Source organism: Motacilla alba, chromosome 1A (genome assembly GCF_015832195.1).
Source record: "Motacilla alba alba isolate MOTALB_02 chromosome 1A, Motacilla_alba_V1.0_pri, whole genome shotgun sequence".
Lineage (NCBI taxonomy): Eukaryota > Metazoa > Chordata > Aves > Passeriformes > Motacillidae > Motacilla > Motacilla alba.
Genome location: NC_052031.1, coordinates 27,692,814 through 27,714,669, shown reverse-complemented (window position 1 = coordinate 27,714,669; position 21,856 = coordinate 27,692,814). Strand labels below are relative to the sequence as shown.

Sequence of the window (21,856 nt, the reverse complement as noted above, 5' to 3'; positions counted from 1 at the left end):
ATAATCTTCCCTTAGAATGCCTCAGGCTGCATCCCTAATGCTTCCAGGCTCTGGAGAAAGACTCAGCTGTTGTCCAGAGGATCCGTGTTCCTCAAGGAACATGACTTCCATAGTTCTGGTCAGAACACCTCCTTGTGCTTGCAGTGATTTGAGGCTGCCAGCACATCTTCCATGCCCCCTCCATGAGGTGTGCTTTCATAGAGTCACAGATGGCACTTCTCTGAAAAAGCATGGCAGCACAGGCACACATTGGGACCAATGAGGTTTTACCAACACCACCAGCAGAGTGCCCTTTCACACAACAGAGAAATAAATTTGGACTAGCAGCCTGCCTATCCCCATGTCACCCCATGGTGACAACCAAAATAATACCAGTGGTTTGTGGGGTTAGCAGAACAGTACCTATGCTCATCCTTTGGGTTGTTCCTTTGGGAAACACACTCCTTTCCACACACGTCTGAGAACCTGATCTAACACCCCCCTCAGCCCAGCGCTGAATCTGGCTTGGAAACTGTGTTGTCTCATTGTACAGTTTTCTCTGGGACAGAAGGCTGGCATGGGAGTCTTCTTTGGAGGAACTGTCCCAGGCAGAAAGGAAAAGGCTTGGCACCACCTTCCTGCTAAGAATAGCTGCCTATTTTACAAACATCCTTGTATGTCAGCTGGGCACTTGATACCAGCTCTGTTAGGGATGCTCTCCATAGCAAAGGTTACTAGAACAAGGTACTTTCTGTCAGATAGATTTTATTTCTTCTGGAGACTCCACACCTCTGAAGTGCTTTTGCAATGGGGAACTTACCACTGGAACCTTCTGCAGAGGGACCTCTTGACACTGTTAGCCTCTCACAATGCCTTCAGGGTTTGGCATTCTAAGCCCAACTGGAAAACAGACATTTCAAATATTTTGAGGACCTGAGAACTTGTCCTTTCCAGTGCTTTTAGTGACTTAGAGCTGACTGTGAGCTATTTTGACCATGGGCTATTGTTTTCTGAGGCCTGGCTGCAAGAGCTTCTTCTTTACAAGGAGCTATTGTGAGGCAGGAAAGCAAAGGCACTGTGTCCTCGATGGTAATAATGAACCAAGTCTTCTTCCTCATTATCTCCAGATGGAAAGAGAACGATCTTGTTCTGTGTGCTTTGAATTTTTAAAGGCCTGACTGGTTAGAAAGACCACTAATATGGAGCGGCTCCAACTCCAGTATGAAGGAATTCTCTTGAATGCCCAGTTGCTGCCCATGTCCAGCAGCTGCAGTGTCCCGTGCCAGCAGGGCCATTTGCAGGATGACCAAGCCCCCATACAGCACAAACTGTGTGGTAATGATGCTGCTTTCTGGGCATGCCACAGGGACAGGACCTCACACCAGTGACCAACTCATATGGACAAAAGACAGCAGCAATCCCACAGCCGTGATCTAACACATGCTGGATATACGCAGGTCAGGAAACCAATCTCTTCTTTAACAGTGTTTCTTTTAAGTGGAATATGATGCACCTACTGTAAATGTATTGGTTTGAAAAGAGGCAATGTTTACCTGAAAGGCTGCAGTATGCTAAGCCCTGCATAATGGATGAGGAAAAGCTTTCCATTTCCCTCTCTGAAGTAGATGCACTCTACAGACTAGGCATAAAATATATAGGAACAACATCATGCTGGAAGCATTTTGTCTTGTTTTTTCTTCACTATCTCCAATATACACAACCATTTATATATATGTGTATATATATATGAACCCATGCAATAAACAGCTGTCCAGAGCACACTTGCTTCCTGGCAATCTCATCTAAGTTTTCCTCACTAATCTACAGCTCTTCCCAATGATTTCTGACATATCTAGTGCAAATTATTTAAAACTTATTCTGCTATAGAAATATTAGTGTCTTTCCTGATGTATTCATAACCAAATTGTTTAGACCTGCTTGGAATGGACACAGTGCTCAGGTTGGGAACTTACGGCATGTTTATGCCATAACTGGCAGATTCTATAAAGAAATGCTTTGAAGTCAGATTTAGCAGTGTCAATAATTTTGGTCTTTGACTTTTCATATTAAACAGTACCTGAAATACCTACCCTATCTTGTAGGATGATACAGACATTGTCTCTCAGCTTGTAAACTCTCCAACATTTCTGGTTCTTTTTCCTTAGCAATATAGGTCCTGTTGTCCCATTGTTACAAGTTTGCTGCCTGACTCTCTTGCCTGAAAATACATTCAAATGAGGTTTAAAAAATGACAGGACCATATTTCTGGTTTCCACAGAGCAGCCAGTGAGGAAGCATGGAACAGCACCTTTTATTGAAATGATGCCCTGGACACATGCCAGATTTTTAAGGAGTTGCATTTGGGGATTTGCTATCCAAATTTTGAGACATTCTAGAAGACCATTTCCCTCTGGTATTAGTGTGATGCTTATTACATAATTCAATTAGAAAACAATGGTGTAAGGACAAAAATCCCTTTCCAGTTTCCAAGGTCTTTAAAAAGAAAAAAGAGCTTTTAAATGCTAACAGCATAACTTTGCTGAACTCAGCATTGCACTTCAAAGGTATTAATTATCTTTCCAGTTTGTCTCTGTGGTTTTATGTGAAAATGTTATTTTACAGCTTTTTCCTGAAAGGTAAAGATATCAAAATGCTCCTGTGTACTCTTTATGCTATTGCAACTATATGAGCTGTTAATGATATTGACATAAGAAATGAATAAATAAAATTAAATCATAAATAAAAAGCAAAATTGAACTGTTTCCATAAATTAAACATGCATTACCAGGGATATAAGTAATATAGGATTTCATTGCTTGTTTAATTTTTGCAGTATATTGAAAATTGCTAATGGTTCCCCCTTACTGAAAACGGCCAACTTTATTAAAATAAATAATAGAATTGTTCTTGTTAAATCCTGAAGAAAGAACAATTTAAATGAGTATCTGCAAACAGTGAAGGCCATCAGCAGAGTATTAGACCAGTGGCACACTGGAATTAACGGGCATGTACCAGGAGCAGACACAACCACAGCTATGGGAATGAGGAGGCTGAGCAGGGGAACTGGGGGCAGCACCTCCTTGAGTTTACACCTCAGTGATGTGCAGCTGGAGCAAGGAAAGAGCCTGCTCATCTTGTTCCTGCAGTTTGAGGAAGAGGCATTTGGCATGCTTCTTCTTCTTAAATGAATATGATTGCACCAAGAATATATCTTCTAGCACCAAACTGTCCTTCAAACAGAACCGTTCTGCAAGGTCTGAAAATCTGACTCCCTGTTTAAGCAACAGTGTGAAAAAACCCAAACAACTGGGTTTCCTGTCTTCTCTTATGTAGCTGAATGTAAAAGTCTATGGGTTTGTATCACAGCTGGCCTGGAGTGCAGTCCTTAAGCTGAAAGAGGAGGCCTTAACACATCCTCCCCTGCAACAGATTATGTTTGTATTTAATACCTATCATTCTGAGAACAATCTTGTAATGGAAGAAAACCAGCACTGTTTGTTGACCCAGCAGAATATTTTAATCTCGGATGAAAAATTAATGTGACCAATAAATAGTAAGCACATAGCAGATTTTTCACCTTTCACTTGTCTTACATTACTTCAGCATGTATCAGCTCCCTTTACCAGCTCAGCAGGAAAAGCAAAATAAACGAAATATAACTAATGGATCAAAGACAAGACATAATCCTTATCTATTAGGAGAAGCTGTTAGACATTTCCACAAGCCTATGGATTCTGCTATATATGAGGGATTAACGAGTTCTCACCTGCCACATAGGTTAAAGGGATTCAGTTGGCCATGGATACTGGTAGGCACAATGCATTGTAGAATCCCCTTCAGGAGGATGATTTCCAAAATTTACATTAAATCAGTTTCTTTTGCTCTTTTGATTCTGTGTAGCCATTCTGTAACCTTGCTCCTCACAGGTTTAGCACCTTTTACTTTCAGGTTAAATTTATTTTCTGAGTTTTTTTGGTATTATGTAAATGTTGTCCCTTAGCCTATCATCTTTTTCTTCTTGAAGTATTTTTAACAGCAGCAGGTTCCCTCCATTGAGCCCTTGTTTTGCTGGATGAAACAAACCACACTCTCCTAATCTTCCCTCTGGCAGCCCTTCTTTGCATCTGTTTTAGTCTAAATATCTCTTTCTCTAATAGCACTGACCAAAAGTATAATTATAGTCAACGGTTGCTGCCTGCAGCTTGTGCAATAGAATCAGTATCTTCATTTCACTGCTGGAATGGACACTGACAGGAAGTATCTTAAAAGCGATCACACTACAACATTTAAAAGTTTTGTTTTCTTTCCTTTGGTAATGAAACCTCCTTCAATTAACATCTCCTTCTGCATAGATAATTAGAAATTAGGAGGTGACCTAAGAGGGCATCTAAGAAAACCTAAGAGGCTTTTCTCTTTCTGACTTTGCATAAAGGGAGATTATTTTATGCCTATTTCTTTTAATTTCCTAGTCTGAACTCTTTCTTTCTGCCTTTCAAAATCAGAGCAAAGACATTTTGTCAATTTTGCAAATATGGTATTTTCACTTTCTCAACTAAAGCCTAAACTCATCACAGAACCATAGAAAGCTTGGGTCAGAAGAGACCTTAAAGATCACCTGTAAGATTCATCCCCATTGCTCTAGGCAGGGACACCAATAAAGTTCCTGATTTTATTTTCAGGATACAGGCACATTTTTAAATGGTAGCACTCATCTGGTCAGAGAAACCTTGTAGTCGTCTCTGAATGCACAAGTTACCTAGAAGCCTTATCTACTTACTGTCCTCTTGTGATTGCTTATTCTAGACTCAAAACTCACACTCATCTAATTTTTTCAGGTTTGCTCACATTTTCCTGTCTGGGGTATTCTCTGGTGCAGTGATTTTTTCAGGTTTGCTCACATTTTCCTGTCTGGGGAATTCTCTGGTGCAGTGATACAGTTATTTTAGTAGCTGTGACTGCTGAGTCAATTTCAGTTTTTTAACTGGATAGCCCCACAGCATTCCCAGGGGACCTTTTTCAAAGCAGGATTCCGTTAACATGATGTTCTGCAGTAGAGTATTCCTTTTCCCATTGTTAACATTTTTTTTCTTCAGAGGCATTTTTTTCATTCTATTTTCTTCTCAAATCCATGCAGCACTGAAATCATATTGTTCAAAATACTCATGATCCCTCCTAGATTCATCTGTGAAGAGAATTATCATGTTCTTCAGTCCATGATAATCATCAGTTAAAACCTGCTTGTATTTGACCCAGTGCTAATTCCTCTGCTCCCTATCAATAAACCCCTTTAATTTAAAATTCTGTTTCCTAATTTAGTGAGATCTCATTCAACTGCAGTTCTTATTCCATCTTCTGCTGTTAAAGTATCATGCAGTATTCCACAGCCAATGCCTCAAATTTCCTGAAAATCATTTTACTTTATATAGAGTGCTGCAGGAACACATCTGTAGTAGCTGGGATTTCTGATAAATTGCCATACTTAAGAAAAGCCACACTTAATAAAAATATTGTTATAGCAATAAAGAGGAGGGGAAAAAGGGGTAAATGAAGATATGACAGCAACTTCCAGCAAAAACAGTCTCGTCATGAATCCAGATCTTACCTTTCTGAAATAAAATCCTCAGAACATGAGGTTTTATTTATATAAAAAAAATTGAATGGAAATATTATCACTTTGTTCACTAAAGGTAGCTGTTTCCTTAGATAATACTTGCCCTACAAAACTGTGACTGGAAATTTATGAATTCAGAATGATGCCTTTGATATCTCCTGGATGATGCTGTGACTTTGCTCTTTGCCAGAGAAGTGTGCAGTGTGTGTTATTACACGAGACTGCCTGATACTGTTTGTTTTGACTCATGGTGCAACACTGTTTAACTCTGTACAAAGTACCTCTATCAGAATAATGTTGACATTTCTTTTTTATATGCTTAAATCATCTCACACCTATGGGAAAGGTTTGATCTCATTATTCGTCTACTCAGTTCTTAGTAATTGGAATGCAAAAAAGAGGCTGTATAAAAGAAAGCTGGATTATGATAATAAATCTCTGCCTTGTGTGGCAAACACAAGGGAGAGAACTCAGGATGAAAAGGATGAATATCTGAGTAAAATGACACAGGTCAAAATTAAAAATATATAAAATTAAATAAAAAAAAAAAGAACCATCTTAATCAAATGTTTTCTTGCACAGTCAAGAATACGATGTAGCACCTGCAAGGATCTCAGCTGTCTGCCTCATGGTTCCTTTCCCAACTGCAGCCTAATAACATTTTCAAGGTTTTAAAACAAGTACAGAAGGTGACTATCATAATAAATGTTATTTTTAGTAGATAATGGCAGGTGATTAGTTCCAAACAGCAAAGTGACAAATGCACTGATTTTGGTGAAACTGGATGCTTTAGCTACTGCATAGAACTTACATTTTATCCACTCAATATTCTCATGCACTGTAGCTGTCAACTACAAGACAAACATTCCCCCAGGCACCTGGCAAACAATCTTATCAACAGGTACGTGCCAACATGTGACAGCAGCTGTGTCTACCTCAAGTTTCACTACACTGTTTTGAAGAACTCCCACATACCTTCCTGTTGTTGAAAATGCTGTTTGAGACACTGGCTCGTCACAGGTCACAGCATCCCTCATGGCATATGCAGGAAGTATGCACAAAGGAATGGGCAATAGGACTGGACTAAGTTCTATTTGTTAACTTCACAGCCCTGACATAATTTCAGGAGAATGCACATATGAAAATTGGAAGACAAAAGGAAATTTATATAATTTGATGCTGCAACTTCTAATTTTCTTCTTGACTTGAACTACACCTCAAGTCTGGTGCCCAAAACTTAAGTTTCCCTAAGAAACCTTCTCATTCATATGAACTATTTCAATATTTTATTTCCTTTATCCTGTAACTGGAATAGATGCTTAAGTGAAGTTTTGGGGCTTGGGATTTCTTTCAAATAATGAGTTATTCAATCTGAAGTTATTCCCATAAAAATAATAAGCAGAAAGTTCTAAAAATACCAGTTAATGTTGATAATTTAATAGGCCATTTATAGTCATCCAAACATTTTACTCAATACTGTTATGTACAAAATCCACTAAAATAAAAAAAAACAAACTTAAATGTTATTTTTTGATGTAAAAGTGCAATTAACACAGGCAGAGTTTTTGCAAGAATATTACATTTCTATTAAATTCACTGCCTACATAAGAGCCTAACAGGTATATTGCCTACACTAAAGTGAAGGAGGATTTTTTAAAATTAATTTTGAATAAGCCTGGTAGTTGATAAATAAAGGTTTTCTGCCACAATCATAGCACATACATCCAAAAATGCATTGCACAATTGTTTCCATAATTTTCAGTTTTACTGACTTTAGAAATTAAAGTAGAGCAACAGTAAGATTCATTAAGTTCCAAAATAATTAACACTTTAAAACCTTGTAACAAGTGTGCACAAAACAGCCATCCTGAATGGCTTTCCCCAGAATTCTGATAGCTTTCCAACAATGTTATTTACCCTGAATCAATGTTCTTCCTTTACAGTACCAAATGGATTTTCTGGAACAAGATTTACATTTATCTTTCATGCATTACTTATTCACAATTTAGAAAGAAACGGCAAGCCTTCATACATGTCAGCCTTTAATTTCATCCAGTCCTGAAACCTCTGCAAAGCTGATTTTTCTTGTGTTAATATTTTTGCAGCTTTTTTCAGTTTTTCTTCATTCCGTTCCAAATAACGAATTCCATCTGTCTGCAGCTGATTGAGTTTCTCTTTACGGCTTTCATCCAGAGGTATGTCTTCATTCATGAGAGGGTTAAATCTGAAATAAGTATCTGGAGGTAACAGTGCATCCAGCATGGTGTGAACTTCTGTATTGAAAACAAATGAAGAGCACAGTTCAATTCACATGAGAGAGTTGAACAGTCCTGTGAGTGATCTGAACAAAAACTGCTCTGGCATGACACAGTAAGAGTAAATATGTGCTGCTTTGCTGAGTAAACATTTTTCTACCACTGCCTCATCAAAACCCCTTTCTCATTAGAGGACTTGTAAATGACCCCGTAGCTCTGTTTAATCTGGAAATGATTCGTCTTTTATGCCTAGACAACTTCACTGGTATGATAATTAAGTACACTTTGTAGCTATCTAGATTTTTAATTACATTCCATTCCTCAACAAGTAAGAGCATATCCTGAAGAGCGGGAATGTAACTTCCATATTCCCATTTCAGGATACCTGTGATTTGTTACACTTGGTACTAACAGAAGTAGGTATTATGAGAACAACAAGTATGTTCTTCTACAATCTCAAAGTAAAAATATGTAGGACTAAAGCTTTATTTTGTTTACAACTATTAATAATTTTTAATATATTACTACAGATTTGAGGTTTGAATTTAACATGCATTTAATTTAAAATATTCAAGTTAAATTATATGACTTCAGTTAACTAATAAAATAAAAAACTATGTAATGCATTTATATGTTCTTATTTAATAACCTGTTTCTTTCTCCCTTTAGATCTTTCTGTTGACTCACTTAAAATTCCATTTCTATCCTTCCTTCAGCATTCATTCTATCTGCTTTGTATTCTTACCGTGTTCCTCCATTCTTTTGAACATCTATTGTCATATAAAAAGTTTGAAGTGAAAAAATATCAGGTATAAGATAAAAGCAAAAGATTATTGTAGATCTGAAATAATCTTGTCTTGGCCTCTCCTGCAAATTACTCAGCTATGTCTGTTCTTGTCTCAACACATCCAGTCTTTCTTGCCCTATTTAATACTCTCCCTTTTTTCCTTTGTAATACAAGTTCCTATTTGCTCAAATCAACTCTCTTCTCTTCCCATTTCTTTTCCTTTGGTCTCCACAATGAACTTTCCTTTCTTCCTTTCCCTTCAAATTTCTTGCCTCATTTTTCAGCTGCAATGAAACTTTCTGATAGAAAGTGGACAGCACATATCTCCTTCCCACAATTCTCACTGCCTTCCCACAGCTGTGCAAAAGCCAAAAGGCAATCCAAAATCTAGTTTTTTCCTCCTAGTGACAGTCAGCTGACAGAGACTATACAACAAGGAATCTAGACCACAAGACCATTTCTTGTTCCCTGGCTTTTTGCAGTATCACTTTCCTTTGTAATGGGAGGGAGAAATTATTTGTGTATCAATATTTCCTGTTTACAAAATAAAGCAGATGTAAACTGCTAGTGACAGAGCTCCAGTGTACTTCCATCTAGGAACAACATTTATTTTAGAAAACAGATGCTTGGCTGTTCCTGGCAAAAATGGAAGTCATCAGCACTGGAAGATACAGTACAGTCCTTGGAAAAGTACAGGTATAAAAGCATATTTTCTGATGCCGTTGAAAAGAAATGTTCTATATGAACTACTAAGCATTTCTGCATTATGAGAAAAACAAATAAAATATAAGAAAATATTATTTTTAAATTAAGTCCTGAATATGCCTTTTATCCTAAAGCTCAAGTAAAAATATTTATCCTTCAGAAAACATGCAATACTGGTACTAAAACTATACACAGTTACAAAGAGACATGCTTCAATGCAGTTTCATGGGGCTGGCAGAGAAGAGAAGAGGAAAGACAAAAGGTTGAAGATTGTTCTCTGAATTGGAACTATAATTTTAAGAACCATAAATAAAACTGAAGACAGTCACAGTTCAAGTTCATCTTAAGACACCAACCTTCTGTATCAGTGGCACTGTTGATGACATTGGTCAGTTTGGCTTTCAGACTGGTGTGTGTGACATTGGTCTTTACCTCACTCTCGTACCGACCAGTGCCCAAGGAAATCAGACACTGCAATGGAACATTGGGCCAGAGGCACTTGCACTCATGAACTGCCAGCGCAGAAGGATTATTCAGGAGCAGACCTCCATCCTGTGAATTAACAAGAAATACAAATATTGGTACTCTATATAACATACGGTCACTAAAGAAACTGCAACTCTAAATTCAACTAGCATAGCCCTAATATGCAAAACCAATTAAAACCTGTAAGCAGTAATTTCCAAGTTTTGTGAAATTGAATCTGTTTGCATGATAAAGCAGCTTTCCCAGCTTGGCCTCCCAGGCACTGTCAGAGCTGCTGCTGGGGCTGTGCTCTGTCCTGCTGTATTATATACAGGTAGTAGGCTGAAACAGCAGCGTTCACTGGAATATCCAGAGGGGTTATGACTTGATTTTTGAAGACCTTTTCAGTAAGACAGATACACATATTGACAATTTCTTAATCAAAAATCTGCCCCTTGAAATGCTTATAGTGATATTAGAAGGAAGTTTCCTGTAACAAAACCCAAATCACTACCTGAAGATTCCAAAACAAATTAAAAAAGAAAAATCACAAGAGCTAAGCTTGGCCAAACCTTACTTTGTAAACACAGCCATTACACAGGATGCTACAGCTTTGATTTAAGAGTTGGAAAGTCACTTAGGTTGGAAAGTACTTATTGAGCTCATCTGGTCCAACCAGCCCTGGGGATATGAGGCTTCTTTAAGTTGTCTGAAGATCAGAATTCAGACCAATACTATTAGGAACAAATGCTACTCTGGAATTGAGGAGAGACATCTTTCGCTGGCAACATCTTACAAATGTAGGTGACAAGGCTGGGGTAAAATACTTCGGGACTAATAAGAATCAGTGTGAATGACAGTAAGCCTGAGAAGCATTCAGATAATGAGATTTTGATCCACTGAATCTGAAGAAGTACATTGAGCACTTCCTGGAAGTAAAATGACCTTCACTCCAACCAAGAAATAGATTAATTTGGAATTTGAATTAAATAGAGGTTTTTGGGTTTTTTTACTGGGAATGCCTTAAAACCAGCACTTCTAAAGGCAAAACTTAAGCCTGAGAACATTACCAATAGCAGAGATGAAGATAGCTGTACCCATTTAGAATCTATACAAACAAGTAGAATATAGAAGAAAGAGAGTATTTACTATAATAGGTATAATGCAAGCAACTCCCTATATTCTAAAGTTCCCTTTTCTGACCATTTCTGACCATCACATTCCTAGAACAATAAGGAAAAGCAACTCTGCCCAGGAGTAGCTTAGAATAAAAATGGTTTTAGAGATGAAAAACATTTTACAGAAACTCCTTGTAAGTACAGCTGTGCTAGATAAGTAAAACCAGGATTACTGAGCTTAGTTTTTTGAGTTTGCTTTCTTTTAATTAACCTTTCATTTCAACCTACAAAAAGCTCTTTGAACCCTCTTTGGATACCATCCGCCTTGCTCAAAACACTAAATACACTGCGAACATGAATGGTCTCTTCAGTGCCCATTATCCTTTGCTCATGTTTAGTCTAGAAAACTAAATACAAGGATGTTTTTGTCCTTTATATAATTCCCCATGAATCTTATCTAAAATCTTAATAATTCTCATAGTGGTGCTTAATTCTTTCTTTAAATCCTATATTTAAAACGTGCTTACAAAATTATTTCACTGATACTGTCAATATAATTAAACACGACTGCTTCACCATGGGAAAATTAGTGTTATCAGAAGTTTGAGGGTATATTATACTAGAATACTACGATATTTTTGTAATACTGACAAATAAAAGATCAAAGGAACATAAAATATACATACCAAATCTGTTTGTGATGATAACTAACAGCTTTGTGCAATGATTTCCATATTTAAACATTCTGCAATTTAGGTTTATTGTAATGACAGTAAATTCCTAAAGATTTTCAATTTAGACACAACTTCTAGCATTTATACAGGTAATAGACACATGTCAGTTTTTGAAAGTTAGAAGCAGGACGAAGAAAGGCAAATGACTTGGTTTTTTTCCTCCAAAGAGATTATGGGTGATAATAACCATGTCCTCATCAATACTTCAAATAATATTACTCTGTTAAAAAAGCAATGTTCATCATACTGCTTTTGCTTACAATGATCAAGTACTAAAGGAGTAAATAATGCTACTAGTTAAACTGTACTATTAAGGACTCAGTGAAGGAAATACTGCAGTAATTTGTTTGAATCTGCAGCTCCAGAAACCATACAGCTAATTACGCAAAAAGCTAAAATTCTTGTGAAAAAGTATTTTCACCACTTTTTAAATTAGCTACGATTACATTTATGTGCATTCAAAGAAAATGTAAACAACAAAGAATTTTCCATTCCGAAAATTAAAGAACAGAAACTAACCCTTCTGATTCTGAATAATTCCTCGAACTTCATAAAACTGGAAAAAAGCCCATCCCAAGATGTCTGCTGAACTAGCAATACAGAAATATGAAAGCCAGATCTAAATATTTCACAATTAATTTTAAGAAATCATGACATATCCTTCTGCATGTTTGCCCTTGAGACACAGGAACAGAATTCCCAAATGATTGACTCTGCAGTTTTGTACAAAAGATACTGAGATCACAAGAAACCTTGTTTTGGATCAGTGCTGTCTTAATTTTTTTTCTCATTCTGTTGAACTTATTCTATAGCTATAAAATACTATATAAATGCATCTAAATTATTAATAACTTATTAATTACAATATTTTATTGTAAGCCTTGGGCTTTTATAATAGATTTATAAAAACACATTAACTAAAATGCAAGAAACATAAATACTGAATGATTGCCAGTAGTAAGGAATGTCTTGGTAACTAACAACAGCTTCCTCATCCGTGCTAGATTCCATGAGCTTTCTTGCCACTCTGAACGTCCATGCAATTAAACAACTGGAAGTAAACAAGGCAAATTTATCTGATCCATGGCTACAGAGATACATCATCAATCTCTGTTTGTCTCAAAGCAAAATAATGAAAACAAAATAAGGATCTTTATACCACATATGATGGTGCAAAAATCTTGTTAATATAAAGTTATATTTTCGCTTACACTATAAGCTTCAAGCTCCAATTCAAATTCTACAAAGCATTGCTAACTTTATGCGCAGCCCTAAACCTTTTTGGTTCCTATTAAGTTTATCAGTTCCTTTTGGACAGATGGAATGTCTTCTATGTGTCACTCCTTTCCTCTATATTGTTAGCTACGTCCCTATGGAATTGTACTGCCTGTGTGAACACAGAGTCCATATGAACAGAATATTCAATAAATTACACATTACCGACATACGCTGGGTCTAAAAGCAAAACCAATAGATCAAGAGAAGTGCTTATCCCCTTTTATTCAGGATGCACAAAGCCAGACTGGGGATAGATTCTTTGTACAGCTTTGGACACCTAGTTAAAAACACTGAAGAACAGGAACATATGCAGTAAAGAACCACTAAGATGGTTTGGGGCCTGAAGCACATAACAGTTGAGACACAGGGAATTAGGTTTGCTCACCCCATTAAAAAGAGAAAGCCAAGGAGGAAGCTAATCACAGTGTTCCACTATCTAAAGTAGAAACACCCAGATTCTTTCAAAAAGTTCAGAGTAAGAGCTGGAGCAGCTGTGGAATCTACATCCTTGGATATTTTCAAAACTAAGCTGGGCTAAGTCTTGAGCAATCCAACCCAGCTTTGAGGTTTAGCCTGTTTTGAACAGGAGGCTGGACCAGATAACCACCTGAGGCCCTCTCCTCCTCCTCCAGTTTTCCTAAGGTTCTACTCTATTTAAAGAAATACTGCATGAATCACAGATGTATGTAATGTTAGCTGTAAAACAAAATTAAATATCAAAATCCCTTCTTAGTAGATTTGAATTTTGTCAGTCCAGTCTCAGTCTTGTGGAAAATGCAAAATTTGTAGTGCGAGGAAAGGTTCCAGTTGGACATTTAAGAAAAATGTCCTCACTGAAAAACATTAGAACACGCTGAAGAGGGAAGAGGTGGAGTCACCATCCCTGGAGGTATTTAGAAGACATTCAGATGTGTTACTTAGGGACATAATTTAGCGGTGGACTGGGCAGTGTTAGGTTAATGGCTGGACTCTGTAGGTTTTTTCCAATATAAATGAGTCTATGATTCACACCTTGCAATCTTTAACAGAAAGGGTAACTTACAGGAACTCTACAAATGACCAAACTGTTGACCTATATCCACAACAGGTGGAACTGGCCCAAGCTTTGACTCGGGACTCAATGTTGGGCAAACAGCCAGGGCAGATCCCTTTTTCTTTCTGTTCTCCCATTCTTGGATTATCTGGCCTCCCCTAATTTCACCCTCTGTTCTCATTTAGCTAGATCTCAATCCAATTGCAAACTCTCTTTTTCACTTCCCAAACACACATTTGTCATCCCTTCCCTTCTCTGCTGCTACACTCAGTGCAGTGGCAAGTGCCAGACACTGCTTCATCTGCTGAACTTTGCAAAACCATTCTACACTTGAGTCAACTTAATTTGCTGGCAGTACACCAAACACAAAGTGCTGGAGTGGGAATGCTAATGCAAGGAGCTACTGGAAAAGGGGGCGTAACTCTCCTAATGTCATCGGGCAGGCAAGCAGCAAAGAAAAAGGCTTCTTAAAAATTTCTAAATAAAAATTAGATTTTTCCAAATTAAAAATAGTGGAAGTAATAAAGTAAGTTAATATTAAAATGGAACCTAATAAAAATACAACTGCAAATTGCTAGTGATAGCAAAGCAGTGAACTCAGGGACTGGGACATTGTTTTCAGTCTTTTGTCAAATGCTTTCCAGGTGGTAAACATGCAGTTGTTCTGTTTTATTTACTATCTTATTCTCAGATGAAGTAAATGAATTTTTTTCACACAGATTTTTTCACAAAAATTCCTTAATACAACAGTAATCATATTTTTAGAGCTTGCTGGTAGGTTACAAGGAGTCTAAAGCTGTAGCTAGTATTTTCTATTAGTGTTTTGATAGTTCCAAAATGGTCAGGCAAGGCTCCCCTGTGACCTGACTTATAGATCTTCAATTATTTAAAGCAGGAAAAATGCACCTTTTGTAAACAAATGCTTCAATAAAAACTCTGATGGAGATACCCTGCTTGCACAGTTCTAGAGGTAAGGAAAGGCCTGGTTAAACATTGTGAAACAGATGGGTGCAAATTTTACAATCAGAAGAAAAACAAACTGGGAAGTCTGCAAGAAAGTATTCCAGAGCATGTGGGAGCCTGGTAGCACAGGACTTTCTGAAAATCCGGTCCTATTTAAATAATTACGGTGAATGGGCATGAAGTCACCAGTGACACAATGAAGTCAATACTTTGAAAATAATTATTTGAAATTAAGATACTAAAATTCAAAAATCATACTATACTTTAGCATGGGAGAGCAGTTGTTTCTCACAAGAACATTCTCCACATTCATAGGCTCTCACTGTGCTTCCTAATTCTGTCAGACCCAAGCTGAGCCTTGGAACTATTCTGTATAACACCTTGCGTGCTGCACAGTTTCATTTAAATTATCCTAAACTTTGTGAATAAAATAATCTAGCACTGAATGAAGGATATATAATGTATGAAAGCCAAGTCTGAGATTTGGAAACTGAGTTTGTTGGCTCCATAGTAACCACTTCACCTCACTGCCTATGCAGACATGCTTTGCATTTTAGTTTACTCTTACAGACTTCCTCTCTTGTTTACTTTCACTGTCTTTGTGAAAAAGCAGAGACAGAATTAGTACAAAGCTATCACAGGAAAAGACAGGCTAAGACTCTAAGTGGACTTCTGAAAAGTATTTTTTAAATTTTATGCCTAAAGTCAACATAAATATCATGAATACGCAGCTTAAGGATAAGTCTAGTTGCTGCAAATGAGTTTGAGGAGTTGCTGCATAGTAATAAGGGGTTACTTAGAAAAACTAAAATAGCTACTTTAAAAACATTTACTCTATTTCCCAGAAGTAATGGGCAAAATCATTCTATAAAATCATCTCAATACACTTATGTATGTAGCAGCAAATATCCTCAGAGTAGAAGACAGGAATGAGAAAGCAGAAAATTCTTTCACTACCTGAGGTAGTAAAGTCTATCAATACAGGTAACTTCAAGATTCACATCCCAGCCTAGTCCTCTCACTGCTCTGGGCACCCAGTGTCATTATGAAAATGTCAGTACTTGTACCCTAAGTTTTAAGGCTTCCTCAGTAAAGAATCACTGGGCTAAAAAGTTACAATTTTTGACAAGTGCTTTGTGAAAAAGAAATCTATACATTCAGATTAAACTGAACAATAAACTAGCCCCCTGTAGCTTCAGCACAAACATAACCTTTTCAATACAAAGATTACATGATTATGCTGTTCTGTTATAGATATACAAATATGTTTGAAATATACATGAATTATGGCTTTCCTCTTGGGAGTAATCAGTCAGATTGATCACAGCATTACTGAGGATGAAACTGATGAAGAGCTCCCAGTAAGACAGGCAATCTTTATTTTCCTTAACAAATTATTTGGCAAAATATAAAAAGTTTTATAAACATGAAACAGGACAGAAACAGAACTGTTTTCATCTTGCTGATAAGCAATGGATGGTGGTGTCAGTATTTCTAAGAAATTTCTAAAATATATAGTGACAAGAACAATTTGTTTTTGCTTCATTCTAATGGTACGTTCCACTTTGCTGTTTGAGTGAGAAATTTTTTAAAATAACTTCAGTAATTTCTTATAAAGCATACAATGACCTACAGTTGTCTCCTTATACAAATATTTAATCCAATTTATTCGGGAAGATTCACCCTGGCTTTATAATCATACTAAGAAGCAGAGTACTGGGGTCAACTACATACAATTATAACATATTCTGCACTATGTTGATTCCCAGCAGAAGCCCTAATTGGTGACAGATATAAATGCCATCCTCCTACACACCGAATTTCTAACAATTACAGAAAGAACCCATTTCCTTATTTAGGGAGAGCCAGAGTGCTCCTTTAGATTCCTAAAATAAACACCTTGTGCTCATTATTTTGAAATGCTGTCTCAAAATTATGATTTATATTTAAATAAAAAAATGAACACTTAAGTTACTTGTCATAAAGAGTGCAGTGAAAAAGGGAATTCCCTTGAACTGGCATTGGGAAAAATTCTAGAGAAAACATTTTTCAGAATATGAAAATTAAATGCAATGGTATTTATATTATTGAATGACACCAATATTAAATTTCTATTACTGCATTATTTTACATTCTTTCTTTTATAAAGAAAATCTGAAGGTGCATTAGCTATATTTGTACTTTTGCCACACCAGTTACAGAGAGACATTAGACTAAGATCAGATGACAAAGTAAAAAAAAATAAATTCAATAACATTTGAAAATTTACTGAAAAGCTTCCTTTTTAGTTCAACTGTTTTTCCATACAGTAGTTATCATTTTTTCCCCTAAAAACTAGCAACACCATAACACAATTGGCGTACACCCTGATGTCATGATCAATGCTTCCGAGAACTATCAATACTATTGCTATTAAATGCAAAACATTTGATAATATATTTTACATTCATTAGAATGAATGCCTGGCTGAGGTAGACTTCTAGGTGATTATCTTGAATTATTAACCCATCCCAGTGAGTCATTAATTCACAGAAAATGACCTGCTGCTCTGAAGACATCACTGAATTTATGGGTTTATGTCAGATACAGAAAATGTATGCTTACAGGGTACTGAGGAAGTTTGCTAAATATTAGTAGACATCATGAAAGGAAGAATTGTTTGGCAATAAAATATATTGTCAGCTATTTCATTGAAAGCATACGTTGTGCATGACAGATTTAATTACATCAATTTTGCAGCTAACAGCACACATCACAAAAACGGTATGTATTTTAACCATGTTTCCCAAATGATGAATTGGCTGTGATATTACAAGCAAAGATCAGAGTGTGTAACCTAATAAAAAATGGGCCCATGGCTGAACCCACACTGACCCCAGACACAGACCCAAACTCAGGTTCTCTTACGATACCTTTGAAGCACAGGTAAGTTAACAGTTCAGTTAAAAACCCCAAAACCAAATCAACCAACAAAACCTCCCAACCCATGGGTCTGAATAAAATCCTTCTGAATTCAGATGACTCCAGGCTACTCAAGTCTAGAAGTTTGTCCTTGCTGACAACAGTTAACTTAGGAAGCATGTAAATACTCTATTTGCTATGGCAGAATATACTGGACTGAGGAGAAAGCTGCACAAAACAATCACATTAATATGAAAACTCTACAACTGAGCAAGGCATCTCAGATATGGAGATACCCTAATCTTCATGAAATGTGACCATGTAAAATTTTCAAAATTTCTAAATTCTTTAGATTTTATTTCCCAAGATAACAATGGAAATATTTAGACTCAATACATTTTTACATCAGTAACTTGATCAATGTTATTGCTATTACATATTGATATTAGTTTTCCTAATTAATTGGTCCACATTTTTAGCTGCTAGCTTATTAAACAACAATAAAATGTCAGGAACTTCAAAATGCATTGAGAAAAATACAGAAAGACTAGTAGTGACCCATAGGGAATGTAGGTGGCTCATTACTGGATATATAATTTAAAAATGCTACTTAAAACATGTTGGTCATTCATCTGTTAAAAACCATATAACAATCAATGCTGTAAGCTAAGTCTACAGTCAACTTTCAAATATAAATGTATTACAGACTCCACTAATTTCTTTTTATCTTGCACATTGCAATTTCAAACTAAAATTGGATTTCCAATTATAGCCCTTTATTTATAAAATTATGCAAGGTACCTAAATTTCTTTAAACAATTTTATTCTTTACATGTTGACTCAAACATTACATTTCATTTCAATGCAACTGAAATGAAATATGTTTGCAGCTAAAGGATTTGATCTTAAAATGGACAAAATGTATGAAATAAAGTGAATTCATTGAAGATAATTGCTGTGAAGGATTCAGGATTTGGACATGAACTACCTAGTACCTGTATCCACAGTAGAGGCAGGTGGATGGGGAGTAAGGACTGAAGGAAAATTTCTGCACTTTAACAAGTCCCCTAAATTGAAAAGTACATGGCTAAATGACAAAATACAGTTGGTATCAGAACTATCATGAAAAAGCTGAGTAGGGAACTATCACACAATTATTTAAACCATCAATATATAAAGTGCAAGGCAACATATAAAGGCAAATGTAATTCTGAGCTTCTAAGTATCTTCCTCTGAAAAAGGAAACACATCATACTGTTAAGGTAATATGTGTTCCAGCCTGACCAAGTTAATGCCTCTGAATTTTGTTTCTGATTTAGAAGTGCTAATTTTGACTCTAATGTATCATTCAATGTTGCAAAATGTGTTTTGGGTCATGCCAAAACACACTGAACAGTCCAGTTGCAAGAAAGATTACTCGAAATGCAGAGGTGCAACAGAAGACCATTAGGATGAACAAGAGAACAGAGTCTGTTTTGAAAAACTGAGACAGACTGACATATTTGGACTAAGAAAATTTAAAAAAAGATGAGTGTCTTTTATATAAGCATCAGACACATTAGGCACCAGACCACTGTATATGAAAATCAAGCTTTCCTTGAAGGAAGAGGCAAAAGTATATCAATAACCACACCACATCCTTGGGCTTAAATTTGCAATGAACATCACAAGGCTATTTTCTTTGGAAATATGGTCCCATTTAAGTCAGTGTTGACAAATACACAACCTAGGAAAATAAAAATTAGAAAGAACTGAAAAATTTTTCTTTTTGATCTAAGAAATAGTGGCTGCAACATCAGAACATGAGTGCAGAATCTAGATTGTCTGTATAGAGATTATTGAATGGACTCCATTCACAATCTTCCACTATACGCAGCCTCTCCTGATCTTACAAGATTTGTTTTATAGCAAATATTAGATGGTTAACAGTATCACTGAAAACACATGGACTCGAAAGTCTAAGCAAAACAATAGTTAAATTATTACAGCTTATTTGTGAGCAAGGTTTTGTTTCTTCTTTTAAATAAGCCCTCTGAAGATTACATTAGGAAAACATCACTCAAACAATTGAGATAAAAATTAGAATGCTTCCAAGTTAAATGCCTAAACAACAGACACTCTCAATTTCATTATTCCAAACAAATCTGCCAATAATATGTCACTTCGCAGCCCGTGCAGGGAATCTTTCAAGCAGTCTGCTCTGCAAAATACTACTGGTACAGTAACCACAACAATTTCATAAATGCCGGTCAACTGCACAGTGCACGTCCACCTTCAGAGCTTTATCCAAACCTATGGAATCCACAAGAGAAAGAAATGCAGATATCCATGTAACTTACATGTGCCAGTAAATTCCCTTCTCCTTGAACAGAAAGCAACACAGCCTTGACAGCTGTAGGCAAACATGTATGGCAAAAAGTAGAGAAACAAAGGAAGAGTTGATTATATCATTGTGAGAACAAGACACACCTATTAAACCACAGCCTGCATAAACTCTGGTGCATACTGATCACCATGGCATATCCTAAGAATGAAAAGCACTTCAATGTGACCTATATTCTATGTCTTCTCAGAGCCTGGGAAGCACCCTTGAATCTAATTTTAAAAGCTACCATGTAAAACCAATTAGAGTAGGATGCACTACGTGAATCACTTTTGAAAGCCTCTCCAGTAACAAGCTATAAAGATGAACTGGCTTTACAGATTTGTTACCTAATAAAATGAAAGGGAAAGTTTGAAAAATATGTGGAAAACCATGAATTATCTTTTTCCAATGAAGGTGTGACTTCAAATTTTAGTTATAACTATTGTACTACATATATATTTTATTTTTAGGTTGTATTCTCATCACACATCCTGTTACACCTGCATTATTAAAACTCCACTAACAGACTAGGTGCCAATTTAACTGCTTAACTATCTGATCTTGCTCAAAGAAAACACATTAATTAGAGCAATATTATACATCAACATCAGCACTATAATAAATGGAATTGTAATACAACAATGTATTCATGGGAAGCCGTCAAGAAAAAGGTGATCAAGTCCTTTGTATTAAATTTGGTGTATTTTATTTGAGAAAAATCTGTGGCTTTGCTGAATTTACCACCATCACATAGACAATCCCTGCTGCCCTTTGAATTAACCCTATGGGACGAATTTAGTTTTTACTGTGAAAGCTATTAAATGAAGTGTGCATAATGATTTTCTTAAATTTCAAATTGCTCTACTAATTTAATTAATAATTTCCTCAGCATACTTTATTGTCTATTGATGTGACATTATTGAGTACCTCAAATGTTTTTCACAGTACAGGGAAGAAAAAGGGAAAAAGAAAAAGAATAGATACAAGAAATCACACCCCTCTGAGGGAAGTAGAGGGGAAAAAAAGTCACTGGATGTAGCAGGACTGGGGAGAGGTTAAGAGCCTTCAGTACTTCAAAAATACATTTTAAAATAAAGGAACTGACATGTGGCAATACAGCTCCTATAATGTAACATCATGACTTGGTCTCTCTTAACTTGCAGGGTTCCTGGAGAAGCATGTTACAGGGATTAAATCCCTTTGAATGTTAATGTGTGCCTCTTTTGAACCACAAAGAATATTAATCCTACTCCCCTTATCTACCAACAGCTGCACTGTTTTTTTTTTTTTTTACTTGACAGAGCGGAACCAAATAGCATGGCATGATTGACCTGAATGTAAATATTGCTGTTTGCAACAACTGATGGTGATTTCCAGATATTTAACAAACCAAGTCACCAGCTCACCTGCAGCACAAAGAAGTGTTCAGGCACCTAGAAAGCTCTTTCTAAACAATGACAACGGAAAAACTGTAAAACTGATGTATTCCCTTATTAAAAAAATAACAGCTTCACACTGAGAGTGCCCAGTACAGGAAATCCAAGTGAAATGTTTCCAGTGAAAGGGCATGTGTGTGTACACAAATACACACATACATGTAACTCTACAATTAGGGAAAAGTGAGTCAAAGCCAACAGCTCAGTTCAACCATGACTCCACCAC

At 36.3% G+C, this 21,856-nt stretch overlaps 1 protein-coding gene and 1 long non-coding RNA gene across 5 annotated transcripts in view; one reads left to right on the top strand and one right to left on the bottom strand.

Annotated features, from left to right (window-relative positions):
- Positions 1-21,856, top strand: part of LOC119708387 — a 46,405-nt gene that overhangs the window by 16,467 nt on the left and 8,082 nt on the right. The window lies entirely within an intron of this gene.
- Positions 7,006-21,856, bottom strand: part of PNPLA8 (patatin like phospholipase domain containing 8) — a 35,218-nt gene continuing 20,367 nt past the window's right edge. For all 4 annotated transcript variants that reach the window (XM_038154781.1, XM_038154778.1, XM_038154779.1 and 1 more), the window contains exons 9-10: positions 9,694-9,889; positions 7,006-7,863 (exon numbers count right to left, since the gene is read on the bottom strand). In XM_038154781.1, the coding sequence (XP_038010709.1) occupies positions 7,589-7,863; positions 9,694-9,889 (471 nt within the window). In that variant the 3' untranslated portion in view covers positions 7,006-7,588. The remainder of the gene's footprint in view (positions 7,864-9,693; positions 9,890-21,856) is intronic.